General features: G+C 44.5%; 1 protein-coding gene across 1 annotated transcript; it reads left to right on the top strand.

The window, feature by feature from the left end:
* Positions 1-5,956: 5,956 nt before the first annotated feature.
* LOC134416388 (uncharacterized) lies at positions 5,957-12,780 on the top strand. The gene is made up of 2 exons (XM_063153000.1): positions 5,957-6,090; positions 12,639-12,780. Exons 1-2 carry the CDS (start codon positions 6,052-6,054, stop codon positions 12,732-12,734), a joined length of 135 nt encoding a protein of 44 aa, XP_063009070.1. The 5' UTR covers positions 5,957-6,051; the 3' UTR covers positions 12,735-12,780.
* The last annotated feature ends 47 nt before the right edge of the window (positions 12,781-12,827 follow it).

Raw genomic sequence — 12,827 nt, 5'->3', positions numbered from 1 at the left:
CAGAGTATTTTTAATAAAGATAAAAAGCCAAGGATGCTGAACAAATATGAAGAATCCACTGCAAAGTCTTCCAGCTTTGATAGCGTGCTAGAGCATCACAAATAGATTTCCTGGTAAAAATCCTGTATCCCTCTTCTAGCACATCAGCACAGAAATCTCCACAGCAGAAAGGTTCCCCTCCAGCACAGGCCAGTGCCCCCAGTCTCACAGTGCTCCTTAGGTGCTACCTGCCAGCAGCAGAGGGCTCCATGTGTGCTCGAGACGTGGAAACAGAACCGCGTCCTGCCGGTGCTATTGACCGAAACTGGGGACGTAGGAGAGACATTAACTAATGTTTAACAATCATGAGACTTTTCAAAGAACCGAAGACAAGAAAGAAGCTTGAAAAAAGATTTTGACTGAAGACACCTGTGGAGACAGACGGGCATGCCAGGCCTCTCCCTTGGAGAGAGGTATCCCTTGAATGGGTTCTTCTCAAACTCTCATGGACTGAGAAATCCTCCTGGATCATGGTGAGTTCCCGGCATGCTTTGGAACCCCATGTAGATTTGTTGGGACCCATTGGTTTTTCCCCCTTTGTACCACCCCCACTCTTCCCCATAAACCCCCAGTTTCTGCCCTGTTCAGGAGGGAGCTGCTGTCACTGGCATCCTTTGCAGGGTGCTGGAATAAAGGCTACCCCTGCAGAACAGCCACACAGTGCTCCTGTCCCCTTGTCCCTGTGTTGGCCTGGATACACCTCGCAAGGCAGAGCTGAAACCACTGCTAAGAGCTGAGCTGCCTGCCCCTTGCTGAGATACCCTGTGGCTGAAGCAATGTCTAAGACTCCTAGCAAGTTGTCTCTTGTGGAATCTCTCTGGGAAGGTTGCTGCATGCAGGCCAAGCCATCAGACCCCCGACCGGCCGCCCCCCACAGACATCCATCAAAAAATAAAGAGGAAAACGTGCCAGAGGGGAGAATAAATGAGACCAAGATGCAGAAATGAAGCTGACATAGTAAGAACAGACAACAGCAAGAAACTCAGGATTTTGGAGGTTTTTATACATACAACAGAATTATAATCAGTGGGAAATTAAAAAGAAGCACTCAGTTAAATTAGTCATGTTATTAAACTTTAGAAATATTAACAGCAGAATTTCCAGTTAAGACACAATATAAAAAATTCTGCAGCTACACTGAGATAAAAATACCATAAAGAGTTTGAACTAACTAAAAAAACATGAACTAAAGCATTTTTTACTACAAATCTTGTTTTGCTGCTAAATTTGCACTTCAAGATGTAAAAATCTGTATTTTACAGTTTATGATCTCCTGTGCATCACAGCACATGAAATTTCACCCAGTAATTCCTGTACTGAAGCCAGTAACTTGTATCTTCAGTAACTTCAGACCAAGTGAATTTGTCATACATTTACAAACCAATCCACCTTACTCTTCAAATTAAGAAACCATTAGAGGCCGATAGTTTCACCTTGTGAGATATCACTCCATCTACTTTTTGAGTTAAACAGGAAGAGTTCTCTATATGCCTCACTGTTTGCAATCTTTGAACATTTTCTGCAGATTTGCATTCTCAAAAACATATCACTTTCTCTTCTGTGACATGGCTGTGGACCTACCACTCAAACACAACTTGACACTGCCCTGCAGTCCCTTCCACTGCATTATCCTGTTCACCAGAAGGTCACAGAATCCAAGAGACCCCACAGCACTGAAGCTAACCTGAAGAGGGAGGCAAAAAAGGGCTAAGAGGTGGAGCAGTAAATATGAACAAAGAAGTAGGTAACAGGGCACATGAAAAATGCCACACACAGGCTCCAGATGACTTGGTTGGGATTCTATGTATATCAGAAAATCAAGTAAGGTCTGTAAGATCTGCACATGGTAATTCATTAGTATTGATGTTATTAAAAAAAATAAATCCCTCTATTCCTCACAATTTCACATTAGATATCTAAGGATAACAGAATAATCATTCTTATCATCACCAAACACTGCCCTGGAAGTTCATATTGACTTGTCCATTATCATCCCTCTACTCCTTTAAAAGTAACAAAAGTATTCTTGAAAATATATCAGTCTTGCTTGTCTTCCTTGTTCTAGGTGTATGGCTTTGCAAATGCCAGTACTAAACTGCATTTTTGAGTGAATAAAAGTCACTAAACAGCTTAGATTACTCTGAAGAACTATGCTGGCATCGTTGCTACTTGCTATTCATCAGTCTTTTCATCAGTCACACTTGTTTTTTAGACTGATCTTTGATTACACTCCTTTGGTAAAACTGTTTGAAAACATGAACATTTAGTGCTATAGCTATGCAGTTACTTTTTATGCCAATCTTGTAATCTTATCAAAGCATTAAGTCAGCTTTCTTGGCACTAGCTGTTTTCCTAGAACTACATTGATTTGCATTACTTACCTTCTTTTTCCTTAATTATTTTTTGTTTTAATCTGCTTAGTCATGTATGAGTTTTCTATTAGATGACAGTCTAACCCAGTGATAGTCAACTCACTTCACATTTTTTACAGATTGGCATGACATAGCCATTAGCACTTCCTTCAGAAACCTCTACACAAAAGGCTACAGTAAATATCAGCAGATCAAAGATCTAACCAGTAGAACCTTAAGTGTATACATTAATTCTATACATACTGACAAGTAATAGACATGACATCAGGAACTATATAAAATCCCCAATTATACTAAAATTTAAAATAGAATTAGTCCATATAGGCACAATGAAACTATGTCCAACTGAATAAATTCAGATTCTCACATTTCTTTCCAGTAAAAAATTGTCTCTTGGTTTTTGCCCCAATGTTATGTTACAGAAGACCCAGACAAACATTAGGAACAACTGACTGATTTTTAGAGGGACTGAAGAAGCTAAGTGTCTCCAAAAGATAAGGGTATTAATAACCAGTAATTTTATTTAGCCTTTGAGTAATATATTTATAAGTTGTTATTTAAAGATATATATTTAAAATATAAGAGTAATGTTTTAAAGTTTAACTTCCATGAATCCCATAGAAGTAGCATTCTCAAAAAACAACATACATAGTAGCAATGAATTAAAACCACTTCAAAGCAATACATGGTCTTGGTGTGACTGGATGTTAAAAACTACTTCCTGTTCTGGTCCCTCTGACTAAAAAAATAATATAATGGAACTTTTATAAGTACAGAAAGGTTGACGAAGATGACCAGAAGTAAAAAACTTTTCCCTAATTATATTAAGATTTCCCTTCTTTACAAAAATGGCTAGCAAAGCATATAAAACATTTACACTTTTGCATAAAGAGTGTGAATAGGGATTTTTTTCACTATTTTCACTATTCTTAGGAGAAAATAAAGTAATCATAAGGTATATTTGGACTTCTGAAACTTTGGTATTCTTTAAATTGACTGTTTTACTGTACAACTGCCTATTAAAACTTTCAAAACCTCTCGAGAACAGTCAACAAGGTAAGGACATTCAGTCCATACCCACATTTTGTTTTTCATTCTCACTACTTCAAAAATGTATTCAAGCTTTTTCCTATTATAGCCTCTTATCATAAAACTTGTATTAATCTTCCTAATACCACAAGAGGGTCATGATCACATCTTTGCTTCTCGTACTGGTATTATTAGCGTCTTCTAATTATACCCCACAGATTTCTCTTTCAGATTTCTCTTTTCAAGCATTTATTTCTTTCTTATATTGAAAGTTCCTTTGGACTGTTATCTCTTCTCTTTCCTCAACCCGTTTTGTCTCATCAGTTCATTAACTGGCACCTTGCAAGTATCCACTTTCTCTCTCTCTCCTACACATACCTCTGATTCTGCCCTGTATTATATGAAATAGGAGACTATTGCAGTCTCCAAGCATCTCTTGCCATCTCAGATCATAAAATACAAGAACTGCATAGTAAGTGACAACTAGTATGACATAATTAATCACAACTAGGGGGACCAGATAGGGTCAATCTAATAAAAATTATTAATATATTGTTAAAATGATCCAGGCATTCTTTACTCAAGAAGAAAATAATCCTTTTAGACCAGAAGTTTTCGGAGCTAAATCCTTCTTCTTTGAGTATATAATTTCAGAGAAACTGCCACACTTATTTTCAGTGTAAACTACTGTGCTGGAGCACTCAAAGGATGTTGCAGCAGAAAGTAATTTGATTTTAAAATACTGATCTGTTTATTGTGCAATAAAGCAGTAAACAAAACCTTGCATTGTTGGAGAAAAAACCCAAACACAAAACCCAAACAGCACGGATTAAAGCAGGTAGAGCTGTTTAATCACAGACTCTGTGATTCAGAGCAAATTCCTGAAACTTTACTAATGGTAAAAGTTATGTTGACTTTATTTCTTTATTACCAAAACCTTCCTATCATTGCAACCACCGAAAAGTAAACAATATTCCAAGCACCCATTCACCTTGGGATCTTATTTTATACCCTTCTGAGCACGTTTTCAAGAAGTTTTATATGGAGAACTAGAAGCAGCTGCGAGTTCACCAGACAGGTGCTCTAAGTCAGTAAATACTGACACAATGTAAATAAATACAGCCCAGGTCTATTTATAGCCCGGAGAAGCTAAGTACATTATCCTAGCAGAGACACGGCTCCTGGTTGGATTAGCTCACGGCCTCCTGAAGGCAGGTGCGGTGAAAGATGGCATAAACATGCTGTGAATAGCACATCGCTCACGTGTCACACACCGTGAAACCTCCGCTGGACAAGCCATGGCTTATGCAGGTTCTACAAACACAGGACATTTGGGCACAATCACAAACCAGCCGTGCCTTTGTACAGGGCAATAGTAACCTGAGACTCAGACTGGGGCGGTTTATTTTTTATATAAAAAACCAACTTCTGCAAGCTCTTATAATCTGTAAAGCAGCAATAAAATATCACGCAGAAGAACGACTTGACTAGTCAAACACAATTAGAACAGTTTCAGACGAGCCCAAGCTAAAAATAGGCTGTTACTTCCCAAAGCTGGCAGTGACCCACATCGAGGTGTTTCCCGGGCTGCCGGTGTCCAGCCCTGACTGCCGGCCACGCCGCTATCCCCGAGGCGCGGCAGCGACAGCAGCGGTGCCTGCCAGCGCCGGCTGCACCCCGCCAGCCCAGGGCTGCCTTTGGGGACCCCCGGGAGCCAGAGGGAGCACGAGGCCGAGCGAGCGCTGCTGTCTCTCACAGCGCCGCCGGCCTGCTGGGCTGCGCTCCTGTCTGCAGCACCACAATCGCCGTTTCCATCTCGACTTAAAAGACTCGGGGTAATCTGCGAGCAGAACGCTCCAAGAGCTTCCTGCCGGTATTAAACTCGCCGGAGCGGTTTTGCAGCCCGCGGGCGAAGGGGCGGAGGGATTAATCCCACGCGGGGCCGGCGCTGCGCCACGCCACTCCGCGTCCTATGACCCGCGCGGGAGCGGCTCTCCCGCCTCGCCTCGCCTCGCCTCGCCCCGTCACGGCGGGCACGGGGCTGCGGGCGCCAGCCGGCCGGGCGGCACCGGCGGCGCGGGGAAGGCTCTGGAACTCTGCGTCCCGCGGGAGCCGCAGCTCGCGCCAGGCGCTCGCCGGCGAAGCCGCCGGCACCGGCGCGAGCGGGCGAGGCGGGGCGCGCGCGGTGTCCCGGCGCGGCCCCGAGGAGCGCTCCCCGCGCCGGCCCCATTCACCAACCGGTTCCCGCCGGCCGCCTCCGCCTCTCGCGCCCGCCCGCCCCGCCTCCGCCCCGCCCCCCGCGGCCTCGCGCCCGCCCCAGACGCGCCGATGGCGCCGTTGATTGGGCGGGTGCGACGTTCATCAGTGACGCGCGCGAGGGGCGGGGCCGGGGCGCTCGTGCGGGAGGCGGCGCCGAGTGTCGCTCCTGGTGCAGCCGCGTCCGCCCGGCGCCGCCCGCAGAGCCGCCCGCCCGCCGCAGCCGCTGTATGGTCCTTCCCCGCGCCGCCGCCGAACCCCCGCCGGCAGCTCCGCGGCCTCCAGCGCCTCCTCCTCTTCCTCCTCCTGGTTCTGCTCCTCCTGCCCCCGGCGGTGGCGCCCGCACCCCGGCTGTATGATCAGGCTACAGTCTTCAATGAGTAACCATATTCCTGTGAGTGCCGCTCGCCCGCGCCCCCCGCCCTGGCCCCTCGCCCCTCTGGCCTCCCGGCTGCCGCGCCTCTCCCTCATCTCCTCCATGTTGTCTCTTTGTTCTGTCGCCCGGGCCGCGCCGACTGCGGGCGGCTTCTCGAAACGCCGGGCTGCGGCTCCCGTCGGGCGGGCCGCTGGGGAGCCGAGCCCGCCCGGCTGCGGCACGGCTGGGCCTCCCTCCCCGCCGGCGCCCCTCTCCTGCCCCCGCCTGGCTGGCGCCCCTCTTCCCTCTTCCACCGAGAAAGGAGGAGGTGGCGATCTCTCCGCGGCTCCTGGGCGGCCCGGCCCGGGCACAAAGCCGCTTTGTGAGCTCGGCTGCCGCTTGCCCCGCCCGCCGGTCCGGCCTTCTCCCCGCCGGGCTCCGTGCGGCGGAGTCCGCCGGTCGGTCCAGGCCGGGCCGCCCCCCGGGAAGGGCAGCGCCTCCGCGCCCTGGGCCGCGCCGGGAGCCCCCTGCCGGGGGGAAGCCGAGCCGGGCGGCGGCTCCGGGGGACAAGATGGCTCCGCGTCGGGAGCCTGATCGAGGCGTGATGCGAACCCGTGACCGCCGCAGTCGGGGCGACGGCCCGGCCTGGCCCGTGGGGCGCTGTCACGGCCGGGACAGTGTCTCCGCACCGAGGAGAGATTGGGGCGGACCGGCCGGGATCCCGGCACGCCGCGGCTGCGGGGCGGCCGTAGCCCGGGGCTGCCCGGACAAGCCGGGGCTTGCCCGTGACGGCCGGCTGCCAGGCTGGGCTGGCGCTCGTCCCCTGCCGCGGCCCCACGTGCGCGGCTGCGGCCGGGGCGAGGGCGGCTGGGCGGCTGCTTTGTCTCAGCCGTGCTCGGGCGGGGAGTCAGTGCCGGCTGCGAGCGAGGACGTGAGTCCTTTCCAAAATGAGCTCTATGCAGTAGAGGTGGGGTATGCCCGAACTCGGGTGTGCAGCCGACATTGTTCGGCAGGGAAAGTCCGCGGACGAGTCATTAGGTACGTGTTGAAGCGGATGTTTCTGTAACAAGCCTCAAAAGCTCACGAATACCGTCAACTACCTTAATTTTGACCGAAACTGCTTTCAAGACCTTGCCATCTGTCTTTTCAAGGAAGGCATTTCCTTCTGGAGGTGGATCGCAGTTCAGCTTTGGAAGATTTCGCTTGCCTCTCTTTGGTTTGTTTTTCCTTTTTAGACTCACCTAGTAATCTCGGTGCCTCTGCCGAGTAACATCTGTGACTATAGGGCACAGTATGTATTTAGGCAGGAAAAAAATCAAACAAGGCACGGCTTGCTGGTGATACTATGCCCTCCAAAAGCAGGGAAGCAAGAAAGACAAAGAACAAAATCAAGTCGTGTACGACAATAGAAGCAGGATTGTTTGCTTACTGTTAGCCAGCCATGCACATTGCAAGTATTATGAGCTGACAATTGTATAGTTTGGGTAGCATGAGGGTCCTGTAATCTGGTGTTTCTTATTTCTCCTGGAGACAGCTTTCCAATATGTCTACCTGCATCTGCTGAGTCTTTCGAAAGCAGTGACTCAGAAGTATGAACCCTGTCTCTTTGTAATCTCATAAAACTGCCAAATCAGGAAACCTGAAGATTACACCTAAATGTCAGCTCATATTACTCCATTGATGGAAACAGCAAAGAGTTTTGAAATTGTCTCAACAGAGCAGAGTCGTTTCAAGGGGAAGAGGTAATACAGAGGTGCTGTTTATTAATTGCACAACCATGAAAGGAAATAAGAGAATGCGAAATAAAAATGTGTGATAGATATAACAAGAGCCAAGGCAACAGGATGTCATTGTTTTACTGAAACTAAATGTGTCAGTAAGACAGTAAATAAATAGAAGTAAGTCTTATCTAAGAGCTTCTATTAAGTGAAACTTTCCTGTTCTGACAAAATCCATGCCACATAAGAATGCCGGATGTGTCCCAGCGTGTAGACTGACTGTAGGCAATCACTTGTGTTAAACATTAACCAGAAGACCCTGATAAGGATATTACTGAACCATAAACACCAGATTGTCACCTTCTTCAAAAAAAAATTAAAACTCACTCTATTGGATCAATACAAGAAAATATTCTGTGTTAAATGGAAGTCCTTATTACTTTCTTCACAGTTGCACTTATTGCTAGGCATTCATTACTTAATTAAACTTGATGAAATACATGCAGACATATATTGCTATATGTACTATATATCTCATGTTATTGCTTAAAACGTAATGAAATTGGTTTTTGACAGGATTTATATAGTTTGCTATTGAAGTGATAGTGTTAAGTCACTTAGAGATTCCTTACTTTTAGAAACGCAGGAGGAAGTGCTAGACAACGGGATGGATTAGTTTCTGTGATGTCTAATTTTTTCCAATATCTGTTAAGGCTTCTTTGCATGTTGTTTTTGTGGTCCAAGCAGACTTTGAACCAAATCACATGGCATTGGTTTCATCATCTCTAAAAGTTGCAATGACTTGTTATACAGGAAGTTTTGAGATAATTTTTTCTTCCCCCTTCTTGAACCACAAGAATATCCTTCCGGCACAGAGCATGTCACAGCAAATTTATGATAAACCTTTGGATTCTCCCTTCCCATTGGTGAGATATGAATGTATTTTCACAGGTAGTGGGTCACTTTCCATGGTCTAAAATGGACAGGGTTATCACTGGATATCATAAGGACAGGCATTTATGTGATCAGTAGACAGGAGGAGCATCTTGTCAGGAGTACCTTATGAAGGTGTGCCTCTACCTTGTGTAGTCTGTACCCCTTTCCCTGCCCCTCTTCCCTGTCTGCTCTGGCAGTTGCTACTGAGGCCCTGAATAGTAAGAAGTTGGAGGTGTTTGTCATTTAGTATTTTTTTATTGGGTAGTAAGTTAGAACACTGGACTTCTTCTCAGGTGTTCTCAAATTGTTGTGAAACTTAGTTTATTTTAGTTTTATAGTGTTAGTCCTGTGGTTTCAGTAGGTGAGTGTGTGTAAGGTCTTGACTTAAGAGATTGTGAGACCACAAAGTTGGTTCTGGGTATAAATGTTTTCAGACTCAATACAGCGGGTGGATTGAGTAACCATGAACAATCTTGCACATCTTCTGAAGGTAAAGTGTCATTTAACTGTGTTAAGAAGTGCTTTTGTTTGCATGCTTTTCAAGACGCTACCGAGTTGTGAACCAGTGTCAACAGTGTGGGATAACCTTGCATCTCTCTGCTTTCTCCATATCAGTAATGAACAAATAGATTACTTTTGTAAACCATTTTTGTGAGACATGAGTGATTTGTTTCAAGCCCCAAATAAACAGCCATGAGAATCTGCTTGTCAGTGATGACAGATCTGTCACCGAGAAGGGCATGAATTGAAGCCTTTCTTTTCCAGATGCCTTCCTTCTGCTTGAACAGTTTATTCTCTAACTTGTAACTTGAGTTGTAGTGAATCATACAGTCATAATTAATGCAAATATAATTGATAGGTTACCTTCCCTCAAGAGGGGCTCCTGGCATATTCGCCCTAGTTTTGTTTTCCAAGTTTATTTTGGTGGCTCTAACAGTCTAAATGTTGGGCTTTCTGTTGGGATGGAAACGCCTACTTTTTCCAAAATCCTTCAGTGTTAAATTTCCTCAAGGAAAATTTATATGTAAATTGAAAAGAACATGCTGGTTCAACATACACAACTTGATGGTACAAACATATGAGTTGGTGTTACTCTGTTAAAGAGCCTTCTGCCTTCAACACTACATGTCTGAATTTCACTTTTGCAACTTTTTGCTTTCATGCACTGTCTTGACTGTTTTGATAGCTTACTACCAAAACTATGTGAGACAATATAGTAATTTTAAAGCTGTATTTCCAGGCCTTTTGAAAGCTCATTACATCATTTGAATTCCCTCAAAGCCTGAGATCATCGTAATTACTACAGTACTATTTTCGTAGCTGATTTCTTATCTTCCATCTCTTTTTGCTGAAGCTGGGTGAAGCCTCGTAATCTGGCTCAACTGCATAACAGAAACAGCATGCCCGTGTACTACTCATCTTTAATTTTCATTTGACTCCCAGAACAGAATAAACTAGGTTGGCAAAGCTGTTTTGGGATAGTACAATGTGTTTCTGCCTAAAGGTTGGTCTGTGAAACTTTCCTGCTAAATTGGTGAGAAGTGATGGCAGTCACATCAAAGGAAACTGTGAGCTTTGGTCCTCTGCAGTGTGGCAGCAGTAGTTGCCAAGGCAAACAGTGAGGTTTAAGTACATGCTTGGTTAGGTCCTTAGATGTGTGAATTACTAAGGTTGTGATGTGTCTAATACTGACTGTTAAGTCACTAATTAACAGAATTAATTCCTTTGTAAGGGTTAACAACACAGGGAACTCAAATGTAACGTCGCATAATCTGCTTGCTTCTGCTTTGTATAAGAATTTGAACTGTACACTTAGTTTCTAAAATGTCATTAGCAATCTGCATTAAAAGGAAGGATTGTTTTACTTAACGAATCGTTTACTGCCTGCCCTTATCTGTGTTTACTGGTTTGTCTGGTATCTTGATACTCCTAGTTGCAGACTAAGGGCAGCCTGCCTAGAAGACTGGATGAAACCTGGTTACTTCTTTCACGTTAAATGTTCTTTTCTCCCTAAAAGCTCCGTTTTGCCAATTGAAAGATTTTTACCCTAATGACTCCATTGTGTCCTCAAGCTCACTTGCATGCATTTTTGTTTCTGACAGCCTTCACTCCCTCATCCTTTAGCCGAGCAAGGGGCTGTCTATGATTCTTCTTAGCAGTCTTAAGAAGAGACCGACAGGAGATCTGCCAGTGCAGTGCAAAAAGCAGCACAAGACCTTGTGCAGCTATATCTGCTTAAAGCTGTCCTGTCCGTTTCTGTCATTCTGCTTCTTAAACTAATTGAAAGTGACTTTAAATAAGTTACCTTCAGTTCTTTTTTTCAGTTGCTATTTTAGCTGTTCCCTAGATCTGGTCCTAGGAGGCTTTTAAATGCACTCCTGCCACCTTGCTAGGGCATGGCTGGTGAGTCAGATGATGATTCTTGGAGTTCCTCCGAGTCTGAATTCTTCTGGTTCCGGTTACTCTGTTGACCTTTGACTTAAGAGGATCCTTCTTACTCCTTTTCCACACCTATTATGTTTAGAGTTCTTGCTCTCTGTCAAGTTGTTAAAGGTAAATACTGAAGTAGCTTTTTTTACAAGAAGCTGGCAGACTTAATCCTGTAGTCTGCATCACTACCAGGTGATGGTAGTATCTCTGAAGTGGCATCAAAATGCATGTGAAATTGTCATCTTAGTTTCTTTCTATTAACTTCATCCTCGTGTTTGTTAGCAGCAGCTTGGGGTTTTATTGTGTGTTTCTTAGTTTTGTGTTTTACAAGCCATGCCTGTGACTTAACACGCACTTTAAAACTCTTACCAGGAAGCTGTCTGAAAACATGAAAATAGGTTGACTGATCAACATAAATAACTTCTGCTAAATATTTGTAGGATTGATTCTGTTTCTCTCTAATACCTAAGTATACTTAGTGGACATGTGGTTCAACTTGTACCTCTATTTTGGAAAACAGAACTCCCCTTCTGTGCCCTAGGCAGGTATGAGCAGTAGCACTGGTAGAGTAACAGGGCACAAAACCTAATGCATCTATCTGCTGTAAAGGTTTTACAGGTGTAAAAAGCACGTATGGGTGGTTCATTTGCAACATCTGCAAATAAATACACAATTTGGAACAGTTCATGTGCTATCTTAATTCCTGGTTGCTTCTTCCAGTAATTATATATATAAATTCAACCATAGCTAAGCAGCATACCAGTGGACAGGAATGACCTGTTCAAGAAACTTGCCTGTGTATGTTTTTAGCTAGAGCATCACTGCTTTCTGTCTGTATTAGTGAAGTCATGGTGTAAAAAAACTGTTGAAGATATGAAGATTGCCATTGGTCTTCAGCCTTTAGTATGTGAAATGTTCCTTAGTTAGAAATGTATGTGCCTCAAAAGCCCGCATTGTGTTGTTAGGCCACTAAGACTGCATTTGCTTTCAAGGCCTAGTGTTTGAGTCAGGTGGATTTATACACATCTTTTTCTCTAACTTTAGGTACTGTAACTTTAGTAGATGTTGTGATGTCTCTCAATTCAAAGTGGAGAAAGAGGTTGTATGGGTATCCTGGAAGACCTTATTTTTATAAATACTGGGGTTCTTTAAACTTGCTGCTGTGTTTAGCACATCTGAAATTGGTATTTTAATACATTGCAGGATTTGGTGTTGCAAAAACCCTACATGGAAGTTTGTAATAAGTAAATGTATTTAATTTCTAGTTTTCTAGATTTCTAATTTTTTAATTCTATTTTTTTATTTTCTAATCCATGCTAAAAAGTTAACAGGATTCTTGCACAAACCGAATTAATTCTTGGAATAAAAAATAAACTTTGTGAAATAAGGTTTATTAATAAAGCTTAGTTGTTGTGGTTTTATTTTTTCATTTGTTAAAGCTTGATGTCTTAAGACCTCATTTCACCTGTATTCATTATGGTTTTCTCCCCCCTCTCTTTACAGCAGTTCTGTGGTGTTCTTGGTCACACATTTATGGAGTTTCTGAAGGGCAGTGGAGACTACTGCCAGGCACAGCACGACCTCTATGCAGACAAGTGAACTGTAGAAATCCATTACTGCTCCACCAAGAAGCCCCCCTAAGAGTGGTTGACCAGGATAAGAAGTGTTGAATTGAAACCGGCAGAGCATTTA

This window comes from Melospiza melodia, chromosome 3, assembly GCF_035770615.1.
Source record: "Melospiza melodia melodia isolate bMelMel2 chromosome 3, bMelMel2.pri, whole genome shotgun sequence".
Taxonomy (NCBI): domain Eukaryota; kingdom Metazoa; phylum Chordata; class Aves; order Passeriformes; family Passerellidae; genus Melospiza; species Melospiza melodia.
This window is presented reverse-complemented; position numbering and strand designations above follow the sequence as displayed.

What these genes read in the sequence shown, in the direction of transcription:
- LOC134416388 (XM_063153000.1), top strand. Translation starts at nt 6,052, where the DNA reads ATGATCAGGCTACAGTCTTCAATGAGTAACCATATTCCT. An exon ending in CAATGAGTAACCATATTCCT is followed by an intron (nt 6,091 to 12,638) that starts GTGAGTGCCGCT and finishes CTCTCTTTACAG; the next exon opens with CAGTTCTGTGGTGTTCTTGG.